Genomic DNA, 27,715 nt, shown 5'->3' on the forward strand with positions numbered 1-27,715 from the left:
GTCAGCAGCTGTAGCTCCGATTCGACCCCTAGCCTGGGAATCTCCATGTGCCATGGGTGTGGCCCTAAAAAGGGGGGGGTGTGCCTATTAGGTGTATACTTCCCATATTCTTTACTAGAATGCATTATATATTTTTTATTTTTTCATTTTTTAAAGTTGTATTGAAGGAATTGATTTATCATGTGATAATTTCTGCTATACAAAAAAATGATTCAGTTATACATGCATACACATCCATTCTCTTTCAGAATCTTTTCCTGCATGGATTGTCACAGAATATTGGGTAGAGTTCCCTATGCTATACAGCAGGTCCTCATTGGCCAGTCATTCCATACACCTCAGTGTGCATAGGCCAGTCCCACATCCCAGTCCATCCCTCCCCACCGCCTTTGGTAACCATAAGTTTATGGTCAAAGTCTGTGAGTCTGTTTCTTTTCTGCAGAGAAGTTCATTTGTATCCGTCCCTTTTTTAGATAAATGCATTACATTTATTTGAGCATAGGAGTTAGAAGTTAGGTTATTAAAATACTAGGCCTGTCTGTGTCACTGTTTTTTTTTGTTGTTGTTGTTGTGTTGTTGTTTTTTGGTCTTTTTTGCCTTTTCTAGGGCTGCTCCTGCGGCATGTGGAGGTTCCCAGGCTCGGGGTCTGATCGGAGCTGTAGCCGCCAGCCTGTGCCAGAGCCGCAGCAACTTGGGATCCAAGCCGAGTCTGTGACCTACACCACAGCTCACGGCAATGCCGCATCCTTAACCCACTGAGCAAGGCCAAGGATCAAACCCGCAACCTCATGGTTCCTAGTTGGATTTGTTAACCACTGAGCCGCGATGGGAACTTCTCCTGTGTCACTGTATTTTTTTTAATCTTGGTAATAAACTTTTTCAAAGTGGTGGGATACAGAACTGTCAGGTAAATATTAAATAGATGAATAACTATAAAATATTAAAAAGATTTTACTGCTTGGGAGTTCCCATTGTGGCGTAGTGAAAACGAATCTGACTAGGAATCATGAGGTTGTGGGTTCGAACCCTGGCCTCACTCAGTGGGTTAAGGATCCAGTGTTGCCAAGAGCTGTGGTGTAGGTTGCAGACGCGGCTGGATTCTGGCATTGCTGTGGCTATGGCGAAGGCCAGCAGCCACAACTCCGATTAGACCCCTAGCCAAGGAACATTTGCCGTGGGTGGGGCCCTAAAAAAGACCAAAAAAAAAAAAGAGAGAGAGATTTTAGTGCTTGCTTGGAGCACGTTTTGCAGTAAATGCCCACTCAAAAATGTCCATAGTTTCCTGATGTATATAAATATATGATTTGTGTATATATTACACAGACATGATACATACTTTATACACATGCACACACACACAGTGTGGCCTTGGAATTGATAAACTTATTGTGATTTGAAGGTGAATCTTGGCTGCCTAATCAGTAAAAGGTAAAAGAAAATACAGCACTGGCAATAAAAATTTATTCATTTTTCCTTGTAGAGGTGAAGGTTCTTTGAAAGTTGAGAAACAGGAGTGCGGAATTAGGAAAATTTAGATAGAATTTTTAGGGTTTTGGTGACCAGGGGAAAAGGTGAAGTGACAAGTCAGAGAAGACTGATGACTAATCAGAATCGCTTAAGGAAAGTTCTCTCTGGAGGTATTACATTTCAGCATCTAATACCTGGATACTGATAGCACCCACATTTTAATTATACCACTGTCTCCTCTGGATATTAAAGCTGGTACCCTAAAGGTATTATTAATACCTTTAGTTATTGTTGAAAGTCTGTGGAAAATCATTCTTAGTGATGATGTTGTTTTTAATGTACATAAATTTTTCTTCAGGTTTTGGGAACGCTTTTTATTTATGTCTTATTTATGGTTGAGGAGTTCAGAAAAGAGCCAGTAGAAAACATGGATGATGTCATCTACTACGTGAATGGCACTTACCGCCTCCTGGAGTTTCTTGTGGCCCTCTGTGTGGTGGCCTATGGAGTCTCAGAGACCATCTTTGGAGAATGGACAGTAATGGGCTCCATGATCATCTTCATCCATTCCTACTATAATGTGTGGCTTCGGGCCCAGCTGGGGTGGAAGAGCTTCCTTCTGCGCAGGGATGCTGTGAATAAGATTAAATCATTACCCATTGCTACAAAAGAGCAGCTTGAGAAACACAATGATATTTGTGCCATCTGTTATCAGGTAACTCGCATTGTAAAAAGCCTGTTGGGCGGGTCATGTAGTGTAACCTGTTCGACCTTAATGACATTACCCAAATATAAGTTAAATTTCCAGGCAGAATTATCTTCTGGATTGAAAAAAAGTGGACCTCAGAAATTATTAAAGATCTGATAAAATATTTCCATTTTATTTCTAAAGTAAGTTTTTAATTTAGTCCCTCAAGTTCTAATTTATTGTTATTTTCAACATTATTGCTCACCCATAAATAAAGGAAAAACAGGTCAGGTGTATTTTATATTCACTCCTGAACAAACATATGCACACACAAATACATGTACTCTCAAGCATATACTGTCAATCAGGAGTCAGCAACTTCTGAAAAGTGGTGTGCCAAGATTCTGACTCTTCCCTCTGGTCTTTCCAGGGTGGGGAAAAGGTGTCCATTCACTTAATGTAGCCGAGGAGCACGTGTGCATACCTGTGGGTTGAGGGCTATCTAAGAGGGGTGCAGCTTCTGTGTGGAAGTGGGTGGGTGGAGTGGGAGAGATGGCAGAGGAGACCAGTTGGTGTACATTGCAGTTGGTCTGCCTGGCATCTTTGGCGTATGCACCCTGGATAGCTGATGATTGTCTTCTGTCATGAAAGAATTGAAAAATAGTAATTGTATCAGCTTGGAAATATAACAGTAATAAAAAGTAGACCTAGAGTTTAGTCATCAGTCACTTGTGCAGGAGGGTGACCTTGAGTGTAGCAGCTTTTACAGCTAAACTGTACAGTTGAAAGTACAGGCAGAAATTTTGGGCGACTGTGCAAACGCTTCCTTTGAAATCACTCTCGAAGAATGTGGGCTAGTGGAATAAAACTATGGGTAGTATCAGTGAATATACGGGGGAGGTACTGCCCCAAGGCTGCTTTCCAGTGTAGATGGTGAGAGTGAGAGTGTGTGTGTGTGTGTGTGTGTGTGTGTGTGTGTGTGAAGGCTGTCTAGAATAAGAGTTTTTCCTAGGAGTAAGATTCAACTGCCACATTTTGATCATTGTTAGAATCATACTTTTAGGTACTAGCAAAGTAATGGTTTCTAGGTGGGGAGATTGAGAAGCGATGTAGTTATTACCCTCCCAGGTTAAGGGGCATTGTCTTCCTTCTGGCTCCTTTGTGCTCAGTAGTCTTGTTGTATGCAGACAAAGCACAACAAAGATAGATTTGGGGCACATCAACTTCAGCAGCTAATGTATAAATATACCATCTCTGGGGTTTGAGAGGCCTCTTTTTGTATTTCCTGTTGTCACATCACTTTTTTTGAGGTGTCTGAACTACCTGCTGATACCACACAGAAAATTAAAGTCAAGTTGCTTAACTTCCCAGCTGGCTGCTTTTCCTTGGATGGCTTTCTGCTTAAAAGTTGACTCCCAGGTGTTACCAGTTCTTGGCAAGGAATTTCTGCTATAGCCACAACTCCTTGTTCTAGGACTTTAAACAAAATTAATGGTTGATCTACCAAATGTATGTTCTTACACTTTAAACTTCATGTCCTCAGTCCTCCCTCCCCAAATATATTTTATGCAAGTGCTATTAATGCAAAGTATACCACTTCTTATTTCAGTGGTTATTAAACTTGAGTGTGTGATAAAGTCACATGGGTGGCTTGCCGTACCTATGGACTTGTGAATGCCATCTTCAGAAAGCCAGATCAGTAGGTCTGGGGTGGCCCCAGAACATGCATGGTTAGCAAGCACTCCGGGTGGTTCTGATGCAAGTTGAGAAACACTGGTTTATGCCATATCGTGAAAACTGGGATGTACATTCTCCCTAACGAAATTGCCACTTCCTTGCCAATACCCTGGTGTATGTGGCTGATTTGTCTCCTTGCCGATGATCTCATCATGGAATAATCTGTTGAGCTGTGTTGAAGCAAAACTGTGGAAAAAGTCCTGTCTTCATCACATTTTCTGAGATTGTAATTACACTTGCACTGTGCTGATGGAGACCTGGTAATCATACTGCCACAGTTGTGTAAGCCTTGTGTTTCACACTGAGGCAGAACCCAGTTAAGAAGCTCCTTCCTTCCTCATTTTTGGTTTTTATTTCTTTTAAAAAATTGCTTAGCCAGTGGTTCTTGCATTATTTGTGTAAAGGTGTCTCTGATGGCAAGAAGATTATTACTGAAGTATAAAATAGGTCTTATTCTAAGATTTGTGTTACATATTTTCTCTGGAGCATTTATGGCAAAGAAGTGTTGGAAGTAGAATTTGAATGTAGCAGAGGTTTTATAATAGACGTTTATGAGGTGTCTTTTTCCCCCCTTGTAGGACATGAAATCTGCAGTGATCACACCTTGCAGTCATTTCTTCCATGCAGGCTGTCTCAAAAAATGGCTGTATGTCCAGGAGACCTGCCCTCTGTGCCACTGCCACCTCAAAAACTCCTCGCAGCTGCCAGGCTTAGGGTCTGAGCCAGTTCCACAGCCTCCTGCTGGAGCAGAGCAAAATGTGCCTGAGGAAGGTACTGAACCCCCAAGCCAAGAGCGTTCTGAGGACACAAGGGTGCAAGAAGACTCTAAGGACAATGAAGAGTGCGTTGCCAGAAGATTAGACGGCCAGGAAGGGGCTTGTGATCCCAGGGAAAATCCTCTTAGTGCAAAAGATGAAGCGCATCCTGTTGAGGGCAGTCTGGAAGAAAAGGAGCAGGAGTGATGCTTTGCTTCTCTGGAGACATTAGCTCACAATGGCATTCGTGCTCAGATTTGAGGAATGAATGTATGAGGTGATAGATAGGAGATTTGACATTCCAAGGATCTAATCCAAGAAGTTCTCTCAGTGGAGACCTCCTGCTTTCATCCCTTTGACATTGTGGAAGAAATTTTGCTACGTGTGCTAATCAAAGTGTTTATACATCCTATGCTGATGTTTGGTAGAGGTTTGCCAAGGAAATTCAACCTTAGCAACTTCAGAAACTGCCCCTGATTTGTGCGGGATAAACAAAATCAGATTTGAGTGTCTAAAAGGGGCTAAAGAAAGAAGGATGAGGAGCTTGAGCCAGAGCATGGAGGAAGCAGGCAGAAGTGAAACTGACCTCTCACTTTCTATGGGACAGGAACGCTTTTTTACAAAGTATGAGTAGTGACCAGCCCTTTTCTCCACCCCCTTTCCCTCAGTTAATTGGAACTCAGCCAGGTGGTTATTTGTACAGCACTGAAATGAAATCAAAGATGTAAAAGCATTGATCATATTCAAAGATTGAAGCACGCTCATACTTCGTATGTGCTTTGGGGGAGGGGGTGGGTGGGCACTTGGGCCTTGCGGGTGCATTCATGTAATCTGACTCTTGAGCTTTATGATGGAGTCTTCAATATTTTGATGTATATGAAACTTTTGTTAATACATTGTATACTGTGTTGGCCGTGTGAAGTAAACTAAAACTCTGATGAACACTTTGGAATCTTCCTTAGTGTAGGAGACCAAAGTGGGAAGGGCTTTAGGGCACTGAGGAAGGCCCTAAGTGTACTTTTCAATCCTGTGTAATGTTTAATTCTTGCAACTGAATCAAAACAGTGTTAAATTATGGCAATATTTGCACTTTGGGAATGAGTACATAACTGTATGATCACACTTTGCAAATGCCACTTTTAAAGCTGTTAATAGACTTTGCACCTTTTCTTTGACAAGGATGTGTCATATTTAAATTTTTACATTCATCATGGCTACAGGTAGAACTGGGGAGGGGGAATGTAATTTTTTATGGGAATTTTGATATGAAAAGAAACTAGTCATTTATTTATACAATAGGCTTGGCTCAAAAAGTGTTTTTCAGACTCGGTATTCCTAATGTGGGATGTGACTTTATTTTATTTTTAGTAGCAAATTTGGATGTAGACTGACAGACATAGCTGAATGTCTTAATAAATTTAAATTTGAAGATAACTGTATTTTATTCCTGTGATGACTATCATTGTAAAGTGCTGTGTTGAAATTCTAAGGAGGTTTTATTTATCCCACTAGGCTTCTCATATCTTTAAAATGTCCTGCAGATGGCAGAACTTTTTGATTGAAAAGGATCAGTCCTTTGAAATCTTGTACACCAGTGGTAACAAACCCAGCTCTGCAGCAGAAGCATCTGGGGAGTTTTTTTTTTTTTTTTTTTTTAATTATTTCTGAACCCTGCTTCAGACCTGGTGATCCTGTTGAGTCAGAAAACAGAGCAGATGGCTCCCTCTAGGGGTAGTCAGGCTGTTGTCCAAAGATCTAGCCACGATCTCAGATTTAAAACTGATTTTCAGCCTTGTGTAAAGGTGCAAATCCAGATATTAAACTTTTTGGTACCCTGTTTGAAGAAATAAAATTGCAGATAAAGTTGAAATTACGGCACAGTGAACTTGGTCATTTTTAGCACCAAGGGACTCTCTTATGTAGACCTCAGGAAAAGTACTCAGATGTTTTCATACAAATAGGGATTTCTTTGGCATCAATTTTATATTACACCTTTTAACCTCCTGATAGCAGAGACCCCAGCTCCATTTACCAAGTCACATGAGCCTCTCAGCTCAGCAGGCTGGTGGACAAATAGCACCTTATCAGTGTGTCTCCTTTTGTTTCAATCAGGTGAGCAATATTATGTTGTAGTAACAAAACCCCTCAAGATTTCATGTACTTCAAAACAAAGGTTTATGTCACTTAACACAGCCCATGTGTATTTTGGTGAGTTGGTGGCAGTGCTGTATCTGGTGCAGCCAGCCTGTCTTGAACCTTCCTGATGATCACAGCAAATGTAAGGCCTTTGGAATGCTGTCTGTTAGCAATTACATGCTCCTCCCAGCGATGGACCCATGTTCCTTCTGCTCCTCACCCCATGGCTGGAACCGTGGCCCTACCCGCACAAAAGGGTGCAGGAGTTCAGGCTTCCTTGCGGGCCTGGAAAGAACGCACCAGCTGTGCCAAAGACTGCCATACCTCAGCTGAAGTAACACTTAATTTTTTATTTAAACATTATCCAAAATTTGGGAGCGCACCTGTGAATGATTCAAAATATACCTGTTGAGCCCCTGTGGTGGCTCAACAGAAACGAATCTGACTAGGATCCATGAGGATGTGGGTTTGATCCCTGGCCTCGCTCAGTGTGTTAAGGATCTGATGTTGCTGTTGCTATGGTGTAGGCCGGCAGCCTAGAGCTCTGATTCGACCTCTAGCCTAGGAACTTCCATATGCTGCAGGTGTGGCCCTAAAACAAAATACACACACACACACACACACACACACACACACACACACACACACACACGTGTTGAGAACTTCTGACTTCATTTGTTCTTTGTTCTAATATGCTAGGACGGTAGCATTATATAGTGCTATCTGTATTTCAAGTTTCTGTTTTCCGGTGTTTTTTTTTCTTGTTTTTTTTTTTTTTTTCTTTTTTTTTAAATAGTCTTCAAATCACTGCCAGACTTTTGACTCAAGAAGAGGACATGAAAGTTTAACCATCTAATTTGTACTATTGAAGAGAAAACCAGACCGTTAGAGTCATTTTCCCTTCTATGACATTGATCAAATAATTGAGAAAATATCACATCCCCATGGGCCCTGTCTGCTTAATGATTTCCACTGTTTTTCATATGGTGAATATGTATTTTCACTCATGACCAGTTTTGTCTTAAAAACTTTATCACCTTATGAACTTTGACATCGAAGTTGGAATTAAACAGTTAAAACTGTCATACCAGTTGGCAACATATATTTACACTTTGCGTTGCTTTTTGTTTTTGTCATGTAAAACTATTGTCCTAATGGTCTAAAATATGCTATTTGCACAGCATGGCTCTAGAGGTCTGATTTTCAAACGCAGCTGAACATGAGTCTTCCTGAAACCCCTCATTAGGGCTTCTGTATTTTAAGAATGTGCTGTGTTTTCATGAGACTTTTACGTCAGAAACACTCTGCTTTCCCAGAAGATTTTGACAAGTTGTAAATTTAATTGGTTATGGAGAAGGAGAAATTTTGTAGTTTTCAAATTTAAATGGGAAGGGCTTTTTTCTATGGCTATAGTGATGGGACAAGAGCCTTACCGAGATTTAGGTATTACTAAATTATGTGCCAATTTTGAAGAAAGAAAAAACAACAACAAAAAAAAAACCACCTTAGAAGTCTTGTGTTCTAGTTACTTCCACTCTAGTTTTCATTAGAATAGAATTTCTCCAATTTTAGAATCATGGCAAATTGAAGCCAGAAATTAATAAGATTTTTATTTGTTTATTTATTTTTTTGTCTTTAGGGCTGCCCCGGTGGCATATGGAGGTTCCCAGGCTAGGGGTCACATCGGAGCTGTAGCTGCTGGCCTACACCACAGCCACAGCAACATCAGATCCAAGCCGCTTCTGCGACCTACACTACAGCTCACAGCAGCCCTGGATCCTTAACCCACTTAGCAAGGTCAGGGATCGAACCCTCATCCTCATGGATGTTAGTCAGATTCATATCTGCTGAGCCATGACGGGAACTCCCTGATTAATTTTTTTAAATGCTGTATGATTTTGAAAAATATCTTTTCCTCCTTTTTTCAACACTACTTATTATTTTGAAAGTAAAGGATTTAAAAAGAACAAAAATCACCCATAATCTCAGTTTTGGAATTAATCTCCCAAGTCATTTTTATATTTGGTGATAGCAGAATCTCCCCCAACCTCAAGCACACCCACCCAACCCAGAAGTCTCTTTCACTTCTCCTTTTAAAGTTCACTTACTTTCATTTGGCTTCTGAAATTCAAATGCATTCCAAACAATTTTGTAATTCATCAGTTAAGGCACACCTGTTTCTCCCATCTTTGAAGGGAGAGGATAGTATATTTGTATTTGTAGGCAGAACTTGTTTAGGAAACAGTCAAAAACACCAGAAACAGCTTATAGAACAAGTGATTGTGGCCACTCAGAAAAATACTTTCCTCCAGTGGATTGGACATTTGATTGCAGGGTGGTTGAGGATAAAAGGTGAGACATTTCCAGTGAAGGCAGCAAACCCTCCTGTTAACCACACTGTGTCCCAGGCATCTTCCTTGCTCTCCCTAACATTGGCCCTGGTGTTCTTTTCCTAACCTATTGTTTATGAACTTTTGCTGTTTGACCCTTAATTTTCATTTCTAGTCTTAATATATATAAGCAACTCCTTTCTTTGCTGTTGTTTTATATATGTTCCAAGGTAAGAGAGAATGGCTTCTGATGACCTAGAAATGATAATTTCCATGAATGTAGAAGAATTCTGAGTCAATTCTAGGTGGAGTATTATTTTCCAAACGACAACTTGCAAACTGAAGTCGTCTTTCTGATTGGCATCAAGCCAGTTAATTTCTTTTCATGATCTTGTATCAGTCCACTTGGATTTAGGGAAATAGGTAGCCAGAGGATCCTTGAGTAAAGGCAGACACTCTGGACTATCTTTTTCTTTCTTTCCTTTTCTTTTTCTTTTTCTTTTTCTTTTTTGCCACCTGCGACAACGTGGAAGTTCCCAGGTAGGGATCAAACCCACATCACAGCAGTGACCGTGACAATGCCAGGTCCTTAACCAACTGTGCCACCAGGGAACTCCATGAGCTATCATTTTTACTCCCTTTCAAGCTGCGTAATCCTTGGCCAGCCTTTGTTTTTCTGGGCTTCAGCCTCATCTGAAAAAATAATCTTTGAGCCATTATTTTGCTCTTAAGATTTTGCCCTTCTGTATTTTTCATCTTGACCACTGAGGGAGTGATGAGCTTCGTGTATTTTTTTATGTGCTCTACCAGATATTAAACTTAACTATGGTTGGGTTGACCCCTGCCTGGCACAGAGGAGGAGCTCTCTCCTTACCTACTGAGTGAACACCAGAACTTTATATATGGCTCCTTGTACACCCCTTAGTTCAAAAATGGTAGAGAATTCTATTCTCCAGGCAGAAAGCATATTACATGCCAGCTAGAAGCAATTTCTGTGAGATAATTTTTGATTATCTAACTGAATTCAGGTTCAGTATTCAGAATTTCAGAAGAGAGCTTATGCACTTGGGACATTCAGTTGAAATCTGGGGTGATGAAATTTGCTTTATTTTGTTGAACTTCAATGGTACAGTTTTAGATGATGTTTTAAAACGCATTTGAATTAATTGCCAACCATTTAAAAATTGCAAGACTATACATACAAACTTAATTTCTATCTTCCTTGGGAAAATGGGAAAGCTGGCCACCTGAGATTACTCCTTCCTGCCTGGTAGCAGTTGCCAGGAGTGGAGGTGGGTTGAGTGGGCTTTTGATTCCATCCCAGGTACCCTCCCCACAACTACCTGCTCTGGAAAATTAGATTGTAGTCATCAAAGCCCTCTGTTCACGAGAGATGCTGTCATTACTGGGCAAGTTAGTGTTCTCATTTAATAATTGTATAGTGCAAATACTCTGTATTGATGAAAGTGAAAATTATCAGAGAATCAGATGCAATGTGGATGAATCTAGTGTTCATTTGTGAAAGTGTAGAATCTGTATATTTTCATTTTCTCTTTAATTACGTTAGTTAAAAAAAGAATTACTGACTAATGCTTCATCTGAATGTATTTTCAATTTGGATCTACATTTGAATTTTGCAATGTTGTTAACATGAAATTGTTATAGTGTTTCTCCATCTTTGTTGGGCATGGGAAGCAGGTGGGAAGCTTGTGAAAAATACAGGTGCCTGGGCCCAATCCTGTAGATTCTGATTGGGTAGGTTTGGGATGGAGAATGAGCATTTTCCTTTTTACAAATGTTGAAGATGATTCTGATCCCATGAAAAGTTGAGAACTTTTGCTCTGGAGCAAATACGCCTGCTGTTTTGGTGAGAAGATGTGTGAGAACCCCTTCATTTCAGTAGGAGATAGAACTACTGCTTTTATGGAAGAAGATTCTTAGACAAGAAATAGACATGAAGACATTTTTCTTGAGGAACATTTGTGGTTAAGGATTGCAGCAGATGTAACAGCCTACAGCGCTTCTGCAGTGAAGCAGCAAAGCCTGGCCAGCCCATTAGCACAAGTGCATGTGTGAGATCTGACCTGGGCTACCAACCGTGTTGGTTGATTGATCACCCAGAAATGTCTGAAACTATTTATATTTGAAGGTAAAACACTGTCAGGTTCTTTCCCACAAGCACACAAAATTAAAGAACCATAGAATTTTTGGAGGTAAACTAGCCTGCAGGGATCTGGATTGTTTATTCTCTTTTACAAGAGAGCACATTATTCTACTTGTTGGAGGCCACATAGTGGATGGCAAAGCTGGGAGAGGTGCTTGGATCTCCTGAATTCCAGTTGGAACTGCTGGCTATAAAATATCCTTTTATATTTTATTTATCAGGAAAACGCTACCTGTGTGGTTAGAGCCACGAATTGTGCGGACCTTGTGATCACTGTTTGTGGGGACAGATGGGAAGTTTTGAGACTGAGGAGTCAAGTCTTGCTTTAGAAGATTTTCAAATACAAAACTGCTTTCTTCGCAAGGTAAGTATTGCATCACTCTGAAGAACAACATGTGAGGGATAGATGGAAACATTATAAATCCCTGTCTTCTTTCTAGTTGTTTAATTATTCTTTTCCAAAGCCTTCTCTAAATGACCCTGAAACGCTTCCTTCTCCTTGAAAAAACTGAAGCACATTTTTTTTTTTTACATTTGTAAAAACCACATGTTTTGAGCTCCTCAAACAGCAGTGAGCTTGAAAGATGGGAGCTTCTGCATGTTGGTGTTGCTGACAGCGGAGGATTGACATCTGAAAGGCCCTGTATGTGTATGTTGCCAAGGGAAGAAAGCCAATTAGCCGAGCTACTTGGTATCATGAGAACATGTAAAGCTTTCAGTCTGTACCTCCCAGGTCCACAGCTGCCTTCATGTCATTGCCATTGATGGTATGTTAGAGGTTTAGGTTTTTGTCATTTCTGCAATATTGAAGAAATGGTACCTAAGAAATGCATTTGTGCCTCAAGTGGAAAGCAGCAACCAAACGACCCTTAGTTACTGGGGAGGAAGGAAAAAACCCAGCTTCTTTTTTTTTTTTCTTTTTAGGGCCACACCCATGGCAGGCATATGGACGTTCTTGGCTAGGGGTTGAGTTGAGCTGCAGCTGCCAGCCTACACCACAGCCACAGGAATGTGGGATCTGAGCCATATCTATGACCTGCACCACAGCTTGCAGCAACCCTGGATCTTTAACCCACTGAGAGAGGCCAGGGATCGAACCTACATCCTCATGGATACTAGTTGCACTCTTAACCCACAGAGCCACAACACGAACTTCTGAAAAAAAACCCAACTTTTAGGAAATATTTTTGTTTAAAAAGGAGACAGAAAGCTGTATTAACTAGTTAGAAAAAGAATACTTTGAAACTTGGAGCAGATTCTTCTTAGGTCACAAATGCAAACAGAGACTAACATTTCACTTTGTCAAATGGATGTGCATCTGTGTCACATTAGACTCTGGAGACAGAGATGAAGGGAGTTCAGTGGACTCAGGGGCTGGGTGATGCCTTTTGAGCTCAATATGGAGGCACAATTAACAACACACCACGGACACAGAGGACATGGACTTGGTGGGGCCCCCACGCACCGCCCCGCTCAGGGTGAGGGCTGAGGGGCCAGCGCATGTGCCGTCATTTCATGGAATCACTTAATCCTTTCAGTGACTGCTCCCAGGTCTGTAGAGAGAGAGAGATAGGGTCTGAGAACTAGGGGATGGAATCCCCTCCCTTTACCCTTAGCCTTTGACCCTAAGGCCTTGTGAACCTGCTTTCTAGTTAACTGAGCTCATGGACCATGTTTTCCAAACGTCTGCCCCGTTTATCCCAAAGGAGCACTCCATCCTCTTTTCTCTCATCTTCTTCAACAGAATACTGTCTCACCCTTGCCCCATGCCAGGTTCTCTTTTAGTCCCTTTACACACGAAAAAGCTCCTTAACTCCTTGCACCCATCTGTTGACGTAGGTATCGTCATCCCCATTTTCTAGATGAGGAAACTGAAGCACAGAGTAACCTAGTGACCTGCTCAAAGTCCCAAGTGCTAAAGATTTGGACCCAGGCAGTCTGACTTCAGGGTCCGCTGAATGATTACATGATGGGGTGTGCCTGTCCACAGACACCTGCTTCTCAGAATCTTTCGTTCTTATCCTTAAAATCAGGGGAGGTGGTAGGAAAGACATCTCAGGGACTCCTTCCTGGACACTGCTCTGTGCTGGATACTTTGCCAGTTTCATTTGTTCAGTAGCTGCCACAGATGATATCCGTGAAATGCCACATCTGTCCTTTGATGTGGACAACGGATGTTCTCTCAGTTCTATGTAAGACATTGGAAAGATACAGCTTCAACCAGTGTCCTATCCCACATCCTCCCCATCCCCAACTTCCTGCCTTCCCTCTGTCCCCAGGGCATCGAATCACAGGTTTGTAGTAACTTCCAGGCACCAGACATGGGCTCAATGCCAGGGAGAGTCGCTGCCCTCATGGAGCTTTCACAGTCCATTCCGCAGATGCACCGGTAAATAGGAACAATGAAGTGTGATGTGTTCCTTGATGTGTGGTGGGGTCCAACTTCTCTACCTACCTGTGGCCATGTGTGAAGTCTGTTGTTCCTAAGTCCAAAGTGGCTGAGGAGGGGTTTAATCTTGTTGTTCCTGGTTCACTTTCCACCAAATGTGAGAAAACCTCCAATATTTAAAGTCCAAATATCCTTCTCGCCTTCTCTGTGACATATTGAGGCATGTTTTACCTCCAAAGACTGGCTCTATCCACACTGTGGAGACAGGTTCTCAGAATCACAGAGCATCTCTTAGTGAGGTTGTTCTCAAACTTTGCGGCACATTGGAATTCTCTGGGGTTCCCCTAGACATTCAGTTAGCCTGAGGTGAAACCTGGGCATCAGGATTTTGAAAAGCTCCCTAAGGGATCCCTGTGTGCCCCAAAGTCTGGGAATTAGAGTGTGCGAGACATCCGTGCTCTCTGGTGCCCTGTCACTTGAATGCCCTGTAGATAGATCTTGATAAGCCTGGGATCTTGGCAACCAAGCATCGTTCTCCCCACTGTAAATCCTTCAATATCCAGTCTTCTCTTGACTCAGCCTGGTGAGTGGCTCTCTGCTGCTGTCATCAACCTGTGGACTCAGACTTGGGAAACTGGTACCTGAGGATGAAATCTGACTGGCAAACCTGCTTTGTTTTGCTTGAACAGTGTTTCCAAAACTTTTGAGCTAACATCTGAAAATCTGATTTCACATAAAGAATTCAGGTTCCTGGCTTCTCTGGGAAAAATCAGAAAGTCTAAGCCCATTCCTACTTGTAATATAAGCCAGGAGTTTAGGGGCTCCTGCCCCTTTAAACGGCATCTACTCTCCCTCGAACTACTTCACCAGGCTCTACCACGGCCACCACCTGTTACCTGTGACCCCTGCAGGTCACATACTCAGACATTATTCCTTTCTAATTTATTTTTTTTTTTAATTTTTAGGGCTGCACCCACTGCATATGAAGCTTCCCAGGTCGAATCAGAGTTGCAGCTGCTGGCCTATGAATGCCACAGCCACAGCCACAGCAACACCAGATTGGAGCTGGGGTCTGTGATCTGCACCATAGCTCACAACAAGGCCGGATCCTTAACCCACTGAGCAGGCCAGTGGTCAAAGCCGTGTCCTCATGGATACTGGTTGGGTTTGTTAATGCTGAGCCACAATGGGAACTCCGTGGAATTATTCCATTTTGACAAGTGCTTTTGCTCACCTTTTGATAATATTGATCACATATGCACAGCACTTTCCAACTATAATTTGCTTCCTGCTTGAATAGTTTCTTCCAAGGAAGCACTGATCACACACACACACAGACACACAGACAGACATACAGGCAGACACAGACACACAGATCCAGGTTTATCATCGCTGCTTTCATATTCATTTTCTCAGATCACTTGCAGCTTTTAGGCCTTTTAAACTTTCGTGGCCGGATAAGGTTAGTGGTGTTTTCCAAAACATTGCAAAACTAAGCAGAAGCCCCAAGAACATGGTAGTCCAGGTTCTTGCGTTCAGATGCCTGCAGGGGTCACGGGGTGATATAAAGGGATGAAGCGAAGTGGGCAGGCTGGGGACCCCGGAGGGCTGAAGAGCTCTTTCTCCCACTGTCAGAGGCAGCCCCCCCGACCACCCTCTAGCTAAGGTGGCTCAATAGAACATCGTCAATCTCTATGCCTGCATCCTCTCCGGCATTCATTTTGTGTTCCTCTTCAGGTGGGGAGAATGATATTTCAGAAGGTCCAGTAGGGTAGCCTTTAACCACAAGGGGCTTGAGCCTTTGAAGTGTGGCTTGTGGGGTTGAGGAGTCGAACTTTCAATCTCATTTACTTTTTATTAATTTTAATGTAAATATCCACATGTGACTAGAGACTACCCTGTTGGACTGAGTCTAGTGGATTTTTACTGAGCAGAAGTGAAGGTGGGCCCAGTGGGGCCTAATGTTCTCATCTTTCCTGAGCATTCATCCAGGAATCCAGGTTTTTAGTGACGTCTCTTCCATTTAAAATGTGGGCACTATTTAAAACATGTTGTGAAGGCCAAACGAACAAACACAAAAAAAACCACTGATGGGTTGAATCATGGCCTGTGGCACGCCCTCCATCCACTTGATTAATGAAAAGCCAAGGGCAAAGAGAAAAATACTTTGTACATCATCTGTTGAAAGCAAAGGACATAAATAATGGGTTCTTGGAGGTCCCGTCCTGGCTCAGCAGGTTAAGAACCCTAATAGTATCCATGAGGATGCGGGTTCGATCCCTGGCCTTGCTCAGTGGGTTAAGGATCCAGCATTGCCATGAGCTGTGGTGTATGTCGCAGATGTGGCTCAGATCCTGCGTTGCTGTGGCTGTAGCATAGGCTGGCGGCTACAGCTCCAATTTGATCCTTAGCCTGGGAACTTCCATATGCCACTGGTATGGTCCTAAAAAGACATAAAAAAAAAGAAAAGTAATGTGTTCCTTCTCTGAAATATAACCTTATGTACCAATGAAAATTTGTTGGTTCAAAGTTTGTCAGTGGCGGAATTGATACACAACGTATTCTGTTAAAGCATCTAACAAGTGACGTACAGGCTGAGACAAAGGATGAAGAGAAGGTCTTCTTATGAGAGGGAAGAGCAGGGAAAAGACCCGGAGGCAAGAGAGGACATAGCCGGTTGGAAACCTAGGCAAGGTTTGTGTGCCTTCTCTGTCCAGTATGGTAGCCCTTTAATTTAACCACGTGTGGGTTTTTAAGTTTAAATTAAATTTCAAAAATTAAAAATTCAGCTCCTCAGTCACATTAGCTACATTTCAAGCACTCAATAGCCATGTGTGGCTCGTGGCTACCATGTTGCAGAGATGGCACATGTCCATCGTTGTATAAAGTCTGTTGGACGGCACTAGAGCTTAGAGAGTGCAGGAGATGAAAGAAGGAGGGTGGGGAAGGGGCATTCTGAGAGAGGCTGGAGAGATACTCAGGGATGTGGTCACGAGGTCACCGAGGGGCTGATCCTCCACTTTCAGACATTTGGACTTTGAGCTGAAGATTCACCATTTGGGAAGCTCATGCTACTGTTGTGTGGAAAATGGATTGCAAGGGGGACCAGAGTAGATCCTTAATATCTGATAAGAGGCTGTGACAGTTCAGGGACGAGATGAGGATGCCCCAGCCGTCAGACATTATCCATTATCCACCAGGCTTGGCTCAGGACCTAGAGTACATTCATTTTATAGTTCCAGGCATGGAATATCCATTAAAAACAGCCCCAGTGCTCCAGGTGAGGAAACTGAGGTTCATAGCAGTTAAATAGATAGACCTCATGCCACACGCTAGTAAGGTCTAGAACTGTGATTCTGACCCATGGCTATTGAGTTACAAAGCCTGAGATTATTTTTTTTTTATTTTTCTCTCTATACAGTGTTCACATCAACTTCCCCCCAAACCCAGTGAGTCCATCTCTATGCCTGCATCTTCACCCGCATTCATTTTCTGTTCCTCTTCAGGTGGAGAGAACGATATTTCAGAGCATTTTTTTTTAAAGCCAACTTCTTCTCTTCCCAATTAAGGGTAATCACAGCTCGTTGGTTGGTTGGGTTCAATACCAGAATCCAACCGGGATAAAAGTTTTTTGTACATGCTGATATTAAGTGTGTGAGCTTTTATAAAATACGTGTGCCTTTGAGGAATTCGTCAGACATCTAGGGAATTTAAACTAGTAATTTATAATAGATTTCCTTGACTAGCAAGATAATTCCCTCATGAAAAGAGCAAGGCTTTATCTCAAACTGTAAGCAGCAGTGGAAAGAAGCTTAGGAGCTGAGACTTTGAAATTCTCAAGCCTCTAGGTGCAAGTTTATGCATTTATTTTGCTCTTTTTTTTATAATAAATAAGACATAAAAAGTTCCTTAGAATCTTATTTTACCTTTTTTGTCATTATTATTTTGATTTATAATTTAAACTTACAGAAAAATTTGCTAGAATAGTACAAAGAATCTCTGTGTATCCTTCACCCATATTCAACCAGTTGTTCACATTTTGCCACAAATGCTTATCATTCTCTTTCTCAACACACACATATTATTATTTTTTAAACCACTTGAAAATAAGCTGCAGACAACTCTGCTTTATTCCTAAATATTTTAGAGTATCAGCCCCTTCGTGACCTCATGACCTCATTTTTTTCACATAATCACAGTAAAATAATTAAGACAGGAAACAAAACCAGTACAGTATCATTATTTAATCCACACGAGGTGATTCACTGGATTATTCAGATTTCATCTAGTATCCCAATGATGTCTTTTCTAGCTGCTTCCAAGTCCTTCCCCCACACCCCTCACAGAACTTAATCCAGGATTAAGCATTGCATTGAGTTGTCATAACTCCTTAATCTGGAACAGTTCTTCATGTTTTTTCTTCTTCATGTTTTTTGACTTTTATTTTTTATTTTTTTGTTTTTTTGAAGAGAAATAACAATAGCAACAGATTATAGATAGGTATAGTACACATTATAACATATACATGAACATATAATCAACAATATATCTAATGTATATAATATGTACCACATAATGCATATATAAATATACTTATGGGTACTTTCATAATCTACAACCTATTAGGAAGAGGTCTTTGAATGAGAGGGGACAATAAGGGCAAAGACCCAGAATTAAGAGAGGACACGGTTGGAAACCTGAAGAAATTTTTTTTTGTCTGCTTTGTCCAATAAGGTAGCCATATTGGCTATCTATACATATAATCTATGGTATAGATGATAGACGTAAAAAATTATGAGTTCAGACGAAGAAAAAAATACAAACACAAATAAATAAGAGACTATGGAAATATCTTCCTTAAGTGAGAATTTAACTAATACAAATATAGGAAGGAATAACAGAATTATGAAGTTATTATTTTGCAGCCTTCATAAGTAGTAACTGATTCAGGCAAGAATCATCAATGAATACTAAAACCAGCGGATGAATGTTGGAAGAGGAAAAAGATATTTACAGAGCCTCAAAATATTGCCTCATAAATCATGTATTAATTGGAAAGGAAGAGACAGTAACTTTACAATAGGTAAACTTAACTGAAATAGTTTAAGTTGTCAAAGTTATCACCAAAGATGGAACAAATAATCACCGTGTGCCTCTTGGTATGATGCATTAAAGAAAGCATAGCTTTACCTGGGTGATATTTTCATTGAAAATCAACCCTATTTATGAGAAAGTAGACAAACCTCCAATGTGGAATAACTTGCAAAACAGTGCTTGCTTTTTAATGACCAAATTAAAACAAGGCTTGCATTATCAAAAATCACCACTAGATGTCACTGTGGTTTTGCAAGTTGCCCAAGTTTTCTCCAGGTCCGTAAAGAATATAAATTCCTTTGTGGCTGCCTGCTTGCTTTGACGTCCTTGTGGACTGGACACATTTAGCTAATTCTAACACATGGAGCTTTTGAGATGCCTACAAGTTAAAGAGAATGGTACAGCACAGGAGGAGGAGGTAGTAAACTTAGACTAAATCTTGTCTCTGCCATTACAGGCTGTACTGTCATATCTTTGGCGGTTCCTGCCCTGTTTCTGGGCCTCATGTAAAACGAGGCCCCAGCAGCCTGTAACTCTGACAGTCTATGATTTAAAAAAATTTTTTTTTTTTTTTACACTGAAATCACTTCAGTGCTTCTTAAAGATTTTACTCAACCAACCTTAGACCCACTACTGGTTTTCTTCATCTCTTCACCCAGTACTCTACTTTATCTGGCTTTTGTCTTTAAGTTGATGCTGTTTTTTTTTTTTTAATGTAAATGAAGGAAAAAAATGTATAGGTTGATCACAAATGGAAACCAGTTCACTTGCCATAAATAGAAGGTAACCACAAAAATAAATGCAATAAAAACAACATAATGTAGTTAAATATGAGCTGGATGCTGTTGTCTGCCAAAGGCTCAGAGCCTATGGCCGGCTCTGTTTTTCCTCTTCAAAGGGAGATTGGGAGGTGTTAAAGAAAAGATGAAGAAAGACTAACCCTGAGATGTTCCTTTTGATGGATGTAAACAAATTGAGACTTAGAAGATAAGACAGTTCTCTCTATGCAGTTTACTGCTATTTAATTCTGTATCTATCAAACCATCCACAGTGCTCCACATACCATCTAAAATCAGTTCCATGCTTTCATAAGCTGTTCTAAGTTATATATTTGCTTTCCTTCTCCCTTCCTTTCTTTCTTCTTTTCATTTTTGATTCTTCAATATTTCTAATAGATCAGAAAGAGGGCCATTAGAAATCATACATTATTAATTGTTCTCTTCCACCTATATGTGAGCTGTCATTTTATTTTGGTATTCCTTTCAGTTTAGTATTGGCTTAGCTTCCCTTTGGTGTTTATTTAAATTTGCTTTTATATTCAGTCTTCTTCCATTTAAAACACTCATTCCCTCTTTAGCAGAGGAGATGATATATACCCCTCTGCTGTCAATGTCGAAGCAATTATATGCCACCAAATGGCTTGTGACTTGGCATCTTCTCCTGATAAAGGCTTATGATAGATAGGAAGTGGCAGAGGTCAGCAATTCTGCTGAGTACAACCTGAGGGTATGCTTCAAATTGCTTGAGCTTTATCCAAATCCCCCAGGACACAATCAGAAAACTGGTCCCCTTCAATTTTGGCGCAGAGGTTTTTTTTTTTTTTTTTTTTTTTTTCTTTATCCTTCACAGAGATTCAGAGTGAAGACGTCAAAGGCTGAGCCACCTAATTGCACTCTTTACTCCCTAACATTAGCGTAGCCCCTTCCTGCTTTGTAGAATCTGTTATAATGACTACTTTTCTGGCCACAATTAGCATAGGGGGTTTTGGAGGAGCAGAGACAATTTCTTAGCTACCCAGTGTTACTAAATAATTTAAAAGGGAGAAGGCAAAGAACTTCTATCAGATGTGTTTTGTTTTTTTTCTTTCTCTCTCTTTTTTCTTTTTATGGCTGCACTGAGGCATATGGAAGTTCCCAGGCTAGGGGTCCAATAGAAGCTACAGCTGCTGGCCTGTGCTACAGCCACAGCAATGCTGGATCCCAGCTGCTTCTGCAACCTATACTGCAGCTCACAGCTATGCCGGATCCCAGACCCACTGAGCGAGGCCAGCAATTGAACCTGCATCATCATGGATACTAGCTGGATTCATTTCTGTTGCACCACAATGGGAGCTCCCAGATATGTTTTGTTTTGTTTTGTTTGTCTTTTTAGGGCCACACCCATAGCGTATGGAGATTTCCAGGCAAGGGGTCAAATCAGAGCTGTAATTGCTGGCCCTCAGCACAGCCACAGCAACGTGGGATTTGAACCACATCTGCAACCTGCATATGTCACAACTCACAGCAACGCTGGATCCTTAACCCGCTGAGTGAGGCCAGTGAGGAACTTGTGTCCTCATGGATGCTAGTCAAATTCCTTTCCGCTGAGCCACGACGGGACTACTGTTTTGTTTTCTTAATGCCAGAGTCGCCATTAAGGAAAACCATCACCAGGTAAATAAACCAGGAAATCCATAGCGGTCAATACATCAATTATTTCCCGCACTATAAAAATTCCTTTTTTCTTAATTTTCTTTTCTTGGTGAGGTGGATTGAATTTGCCATTAGAAGCCAAAAGCTGAGAAGTCATTTTCTGTGTTCAACAAGATCGCGTGCTTTTTCTCTAGCACAAAACACTGTTCCTACCTGTAAAACAAAACAAAACAAACAAACAAAGGAAAAAACTATCTAGAGCGAGAACTTTCCAGAAGTTTTTATAAGAAGACTGATTTTGAATCAATGGAAATTTTTTTTGTATGCCAAATTCTATAATGCTCTTACACCCACCCACCCTAATTCAGAGTGAGAACTCTTATTTTTTTTTCTTTACTCAGTGTTCACCACTGTAACTAGGCTGAGAGTCAAACCAAGGTGAGTCGATAGTAAAGACTTCATGAAATAGACTAAATATATGAATGAAAATCAAATACAAAGCATGATGATTTTCTGGTGAGAGACCTTATTAAGATTTGCTAGAGAATTCTTCAGGTTCCTTCTCACCTCATTTGTTCCTGTTGCTGATGCATGTTTATGATTCCATTATTCTCTTGATGTTTACAGATTCCTGCCCCCTCCCTGCCCCTACCGATATTCACCCCATTGTTTTATTATGTGTTGACATCAGTCTTAATAGATGACGGTTTTCTGGCAGAATCTTCCTCCAAGATTTTGAGGATCACTGGTAAGTGTCCTTTGAACCCTTTTCTGGAATGATATCCCCAGTATATCCTTGGTCTGCAAATTATGCTTTATTTCATTGTTTTAAAGTGTCTAGAGCCACCGTGTCGGAGATACTGAACTATGTATCATCTTCCCAGCACATCTATAACTACTGATTCCTATAAGAGAGGCCTCATTATATTTGTGCTTAGCTTAGGACCACAGCATCAAAAGAGGCTTTAAAGAGCCCTTCATCCCATCTGGTGCCTGGGTCCTCATCTATCAGACTTTTGTCGTGCAGGCAACAGAAACCAAAAGGGTATTTATGGTATAAATAAAAGGTGGCTCATGGAATAAATAAAACCAGCCACAGAATAAGGCTAGGAAGGGTCAGAAAACTTCTTGACACTGGGGATTTAGGTACCAGGTGATAACCGACAGTGTCAGTTGGGGGAACTTTAAACTGTCCTTCGGAGTTCCCGTCGTGGCTCAGTGGTTAAGGAATCCGAATAGGAACCATGAGGTTTCAGGTTTGATCCCTGCCCTTGCTCAGTGGGTTAAGGATCCGGCGTTGCCGTGAGCTGTGGTGTAGGTCACAGACGCAGCTCGGATCCCACGTTGCTGTGGCTCTGGCGTAGGCCAGCGGCTACAGCTCCCATTGGACCCCTAGCCTGGGAACCTCCATATGCCCAAGGAGCGGCCCAAGAAATGGCAAAAAGACAAAAATAAAATAAAATAAAATAAACTATCCTTCACCCCAATTCTTAGTCTGGACACTTGAGATTTCTTGGGTCTTTTCAAAATGCTATGTAAAAGTAGTTTAAAGTTGCCCACCACCCCCGTCCTGCCCTCAACCAGACTGGCATGCCCAACCCTTCTACACAGAAATGATAAGCCTGCCTTAAAATAACCACTAGGGGGCATCAGTTTTGCCTTGTCCTTCCACTACACCTTATGCCACTGCAGAGAAGAGGGTACCCTGGACTCATCTTAGGTCATGATGTGACCACCCTTTGTTCAGGGTTGTTTTTAAATCAAGGTTGTCACAATAGAGAAGAGATAATTCCCCTCCAAGACAATTAGAGGCTCTTTTTTTAGGAAGGAGAAATGGACAAAAAAAAAAAAAAAAAAAGTGTGTTCACTAACCTTATTCGAGTGACAATCTCCTCCAGTCACAGGGCTGTGCTGACTCTTCATGTACCTCTTGATGAGGTGTCTGTGAGTTAATACAAACCTATTTCCCAAGAAAGAGTGGGACATAGAGATGTTTTTAAATCTCCAGTTTTTTTTTAATTTTATGTTTATATAGATATATATATATTTTTTTATGGCTGAATTCGCGGCACATTAAAGTTCCCAGGCCAGTAATTGCATCCAAACCACAACTGTAAGGATCTATGCCAGATCCTTTAACCCACTGTATTGAGTTAGGGATAGAACCCACGCCTCTGCAGTGACATGAGCTGCTGCAGTCAGATTCTTAACCTGCTGAGCCATAGCAAGAACTCCTTAGGTGTTTTTAAAAGCTTTATCAAGGTATACTTTATAGGTAATAAACTGCACATCTTTAAAGTGTAGTAGGGGATGTTTTGACATATATGTGTATCAGTGAAGCATCGTTATAGGCAAGGTAATGACTGTATCTGTCACTGTATCTTTACCTCATGTCTTTGTGTAATCTCTCTCCCTGCCCTTTGCAGCCCTCCAAATAACCCCTGATTTACTCTCCCTTGCAATAGATACCTTTGCATTTTCTAGAATTTATATTATTAGAATTATAAAATGTTTATTCTTTTTCTCTGGTTTCTTTGATATTTGATAATTGATTTGAGATTCATCTTTGACATATGAATTTTTCTGACTAATATTTTTATTTTTAAATACACCACTATTAGTTTATCCATTCATTTGTTTATGGACATTTGTTATTTCCCATTTTTGATGATTGGAAGTAAAACAGGTGCAAACATTTGTGTTTAATTCTTAATATGAGGAAAAAAAGTTTTTTTTCCCTTCAGACTCAAAGGGAATCTTTATTAATCATGGACAGTTCACACATGTTCTTTTGAAAATCTCAGCTTTCTTTAGAGAAGCACAGTATTCTTGAGTGGCTTCAGCTTTGCATCAGGAGTCTTGTTTTAAAACAAAAAGTGGTACAATTTGTTTACACTATGATATTTTCTAAATTAACCTTTTTTAAAAAAAGTTTTGCCTCTCCTTAAATGTTCCACTCAGACAGATATGAACTAAACAACAAATTAGAGTTCATATTTATAAAAAAGCTGTAAGTGTATATAGTTATAGGCTATAAATGTATTTTATTCAGTCAGTTCAGTATGAAATGAGTTTCCCAGTATATGTCTGTGAAAAAGACCTCTAAAAAAATATTCTGAGGTTTAACCTAAGTCTTACTTTTTACCAGGGGGAACTGGTGATGTCAATTCATAAATAGCATGCCTACCCAAAACCACTCCTCAAGGCTGGGCACCTCTTCCTCATTTTGTTTCCTTTGTTGGTTCTAACCCTTCAAATGAATACCGTACGCTCTGTAGTACAAGGCAAAGAACCATTTTACTGAAATAGATGATGTCTTAGAGCTAAAGTTCCTGCAGTTCATGTGCTTGTCCAGGAGACATTCCAAAAAAAAAGGGATGCAGAATGACTTCCTGTGGCTTTCGCATGGTACAAAGGATGACTGTGAAAGAGGCTCCCCTCCAGGAGCCTCACCTCAGAGTCCACTCCATCTCCTTTAAGATCTGTTGGTGGCAAATCCAGCCCTTCCTTGAGCAGCATTCTGGCTCCCTCGGCTTTCACCTGCTCATCCTCACTCCCCTGCCTTGAGTTCCTCCAGAGCAAACCCTTCAGATGTTCGATGTCAGCTTGCAAGTCTCTCCCACCCTCCCAAGTCACTCTCATCTTCTCCAGACACTTCTGAGCTCTGAACTTGTTATTTTTCTCTCCCTGAAAGGCATTTGCTTCAAATCTTTATACAGAACGCTTCTGCCTCTCTAGCTCTCAGATGTTGGCCTCAGAGGGACCTGTTTGGACAAACCTGGCTCAAGGCCCTCATCCCCAATGCCGCCCTCTATTGTGCATTACCCTGGGTTTTGTCCTCTTTATTGTAATCTGAAATTACCTTTTTTGGGGAGGGCTTACATTTTACTGTCAGTCTCCCTGCAAAGCTATAGCCTCCCTGAGAATAGAGACCTTCTCTCTCTATTATTGTCTGCAACTGTGCCTTTCATACTCAAGTTGCTCAACAAATATTTAATGAATAAATTATCAAATTAACAATATGATTTATACATTTTTTTTATAGATAGTTGACCTTTGAACAACATAGGTTTGAACTGAAGGGGTCCACTTATGTGAGGATTTTTTTTTCAACAAATATAGTACCTGTATTTTCATTTCACATATTTTTTTTCTTCTTTTTTGGCCGCCCCACTGTAGTTGCCACCTAAGCTGCAGCTGCAGCAATGCCAGATCCTTAACCTACTGTTCTGGGCAGAGGTTTGAACCTGTGTTCCAGTGCTCCCAAGATGCCGCCCATCCTACTGCGCCACAGCAGGAACTCCCAGATATTTTTTTTTTGGCCAAGTCTAGGGCATGTGGAAGTTCCCTGGTCAGGGATCAAACCTGCCCCCACAGCAGCCACCTGAGCCACTGCTGTGACAAGGCCAGATCTTTAACCTGCTGTGCCACAAGAGAACTCCTCATTGTATGGATGTTTGAGTCTGGAGAAAATTTGTGTGTGATTAGAGATCACACTATGTGCAATGAAAAGAACCAGTTTGAGTCCTGATTCTACATAAACTGTTTCTCCTTCATGTGCTTAGATGAATCATTTAGCAGTGCCTTTGTTTTCAAGGCAGAGATTAGAGTACTCTTATTATCTGCTGTGCAGGGTCGTCACCCCTAAAGCCCCTATTGTGCAAGGGTCACCTGTAATGTACGTACAGAGACATGCATATAGCTACATATATATTGTTTAAGAAATGGCTATACAGTGAAATATTAGAAGAGGAATACAGAAATAAAATACCTCTAAAAATTGCATCCCCAAAAAACCAAATACCTGGGAATACACCTGACCTAGGAGGTAAAAGATTTATATGCTGAGAACTATAAAACATTAATCAAGGAAATTAAAGAAGATGTAAAGAAATGGAAAGATATTCCATGTTCCTGGATTGGAAAAATTAATATTGGAAAAATGGCCATACTACCCAAAGCAATCTACAGATTCAATGTAATCCCTATAAAATTACCCATGACATTTTTCACAGAACTAGAACAAATAATCCAAAAATTTATATGGAACCAGAAAAGACCCAGAATTGCCAAAGCAATCCCGAGGAACAAAAATCAAGCAGGAGGCATAACTCTTCCACACTTCAAGCAATATTACAAAGCCACAGTCATCAAAACAGTGTGGTACTGGTACCAAAACAGACATAGAGACCAATGGAACAGAATAGAGAACCCAGAAATAAACCCAGACACCTACAGTCAACTAATCTTTGACAAAGGAGGCAAGAACATAAAATGGGAAAAAAAGTCTATTCAGCAAAAATTGCTGGGAAAACTGGACAGCTGCATGCAAGTCAATGAAACTAGAACACACCCTCACACCATGCACAAAAATAAACTCAAAATGGCTGAAAGACTTAATGTAAGACAAGACACCATCAAACTCCTGGAAGAGAACAGAGGCAAAACATTCTCTGACATCAACCTCATGAATTTTTTCTCAGGTCAGTTCCCCAAAGCAATAGAAATAAAAACAAAAATAAACCAATGGGACCTAACCAAACTGACAAGCTTTTGCACAGCAAAGGAAACCAAGAAGAAAACAAAAAGACAACTTACAGAATGGGAGAAAATAGTTTCAAACGATGCAACTGAAAAGGGCTTAATCTCTAGAATATACAATCAACTTACACAACTCAACAGCAAAAAAGCCAACAACCCAATTGAAAAATGGGCAAAAGACCTGAACAGACATTTCTCCAAGGAAGATATACAGATAGCCAAAAAGCACATGAAAAAATGCTCAACTTCCCCGATTATTAGAGAAAGGAAAATCAAAAGTACCATGAAATACCACCTACCTCACACCAGTCAGAATGGCCATCGTTAATAAGTCCACAAACAACAAGTGTTGGAGGGGGTATAGAGGAAAGGGAACCCTCCTGCACTGTTGGTGGGAATGTAAGCTGGTACAGCCGCTATGGAGAACAGTATGGAGGTACCTTAGAAATCTATACATAGAACTACCATATAACCCAGCAGTCCCATTCTTGGGCATATATCCAGGCAAAACTGTCCTTAAAAAAGACACATGCTGGAGTTCCCATCGTGGCACAGTGGTTAACGAATCCGACTAGGAACCATGAGATTGCGGGTTTGATCCCTGGCCTTGCTCAGTGGGTTAAGGATCTGGTGTTGCTGTGAGCTGTGGTGTAGATCGAAGATGCCACTTGGATCCTGCATTGCTGTGGCTCTGGCGTGGGCTGGTGGCTATGCTCCGATTAGATCCCTAGCCTGGGAATCTTCATATGCTGCGGGAGTGGCCCTAGAAAAGGCAAAAAGACAAAAAAAAAAAAAAAGACACATGCACCCTCATGTTCATTGCAGCACTCTTCACAACAGCCAAGACATGAAAACAACCCAAACACCCATCGACAGAAGATTGGATCAGGAAGAGGTGGTATATATACACAGTGGAATACTACTCAGCCATCAAAAAGAATGAAATAATACCATTTGCAGCAACATGGATGGAGCTAGAGATTCTCATACTGAGTGAAGTACG

General features: G+C 41.0%; 1 protein-coding gene and 1 long non-coding RNA gene across 8 annotated transcripts in view; both read left to right on the plus strand.

Moving 5' to 3' along the window:
- RNF145 (ring finger protein 145) overlaps window positions 1-6,084 on the plus strand; it is a 62,968-nt gene extending 56,884 nt beyond the window's left edge. For all 6 annotated transcript variants that reach the window (XM_085001874.1, XM_085001873.1, XM_085001876.1 and 3 more), the window contains 2 exons: window positions 1,826-2,182; window positions 4,471-6,084. In XM_085001874.1, the coding sequence (XP_084858000.1) occupies window positions 1,826-2,182; window positions 4,471-4,854 (741 nt within the window). In that variant the 3' untranslated portion in view covers window positions 4,855-6,084. The remainder of the gene's footprint in view (window positions 1-1,825; window positions 2,183-4,470) is intronic.
- A 5,413-nt stretch (window positions 6,085-11,497) lies between these two features.
- LOC146395664 (uncharacterized) lies at window positions 11,498-26,759 on the plus strand. Of its 2 annotated transcripts, none has more exons than XR_014830954.1 (3): window positions 11,498-11,641; window positions 21,799-21,919; window positions 24,320-26,759. It is a non-coding gene; the product is annotated as an uncharacterized LOC146395664 (long non-coding RNA). The 2 variants fall into 2 exon arrangements; XR_014830955.1 differs by having other exon boundaries at window positions 25,351-26,050.
- Window positions 26,760-27,715: the final 956 nt, after the last annotated feature.

Source organism: Sus scrofa, chromosome 16 (genome assembly GCF_054392235.1).
Source record: "Sus scrofa isolate SSC_HxYL_T2T_F1_AM1 chromosome 16, Sscrofa_HxYL_maternal_Yorkshire_Landrace_v2.0, whole genome shotgun sequence".
Taxonomy (NCBI): Eukaryota; Metazoa; Chordata; class Mammalia; order Artiodactyla; family Suidae; genus Sus; species Sus scrofa.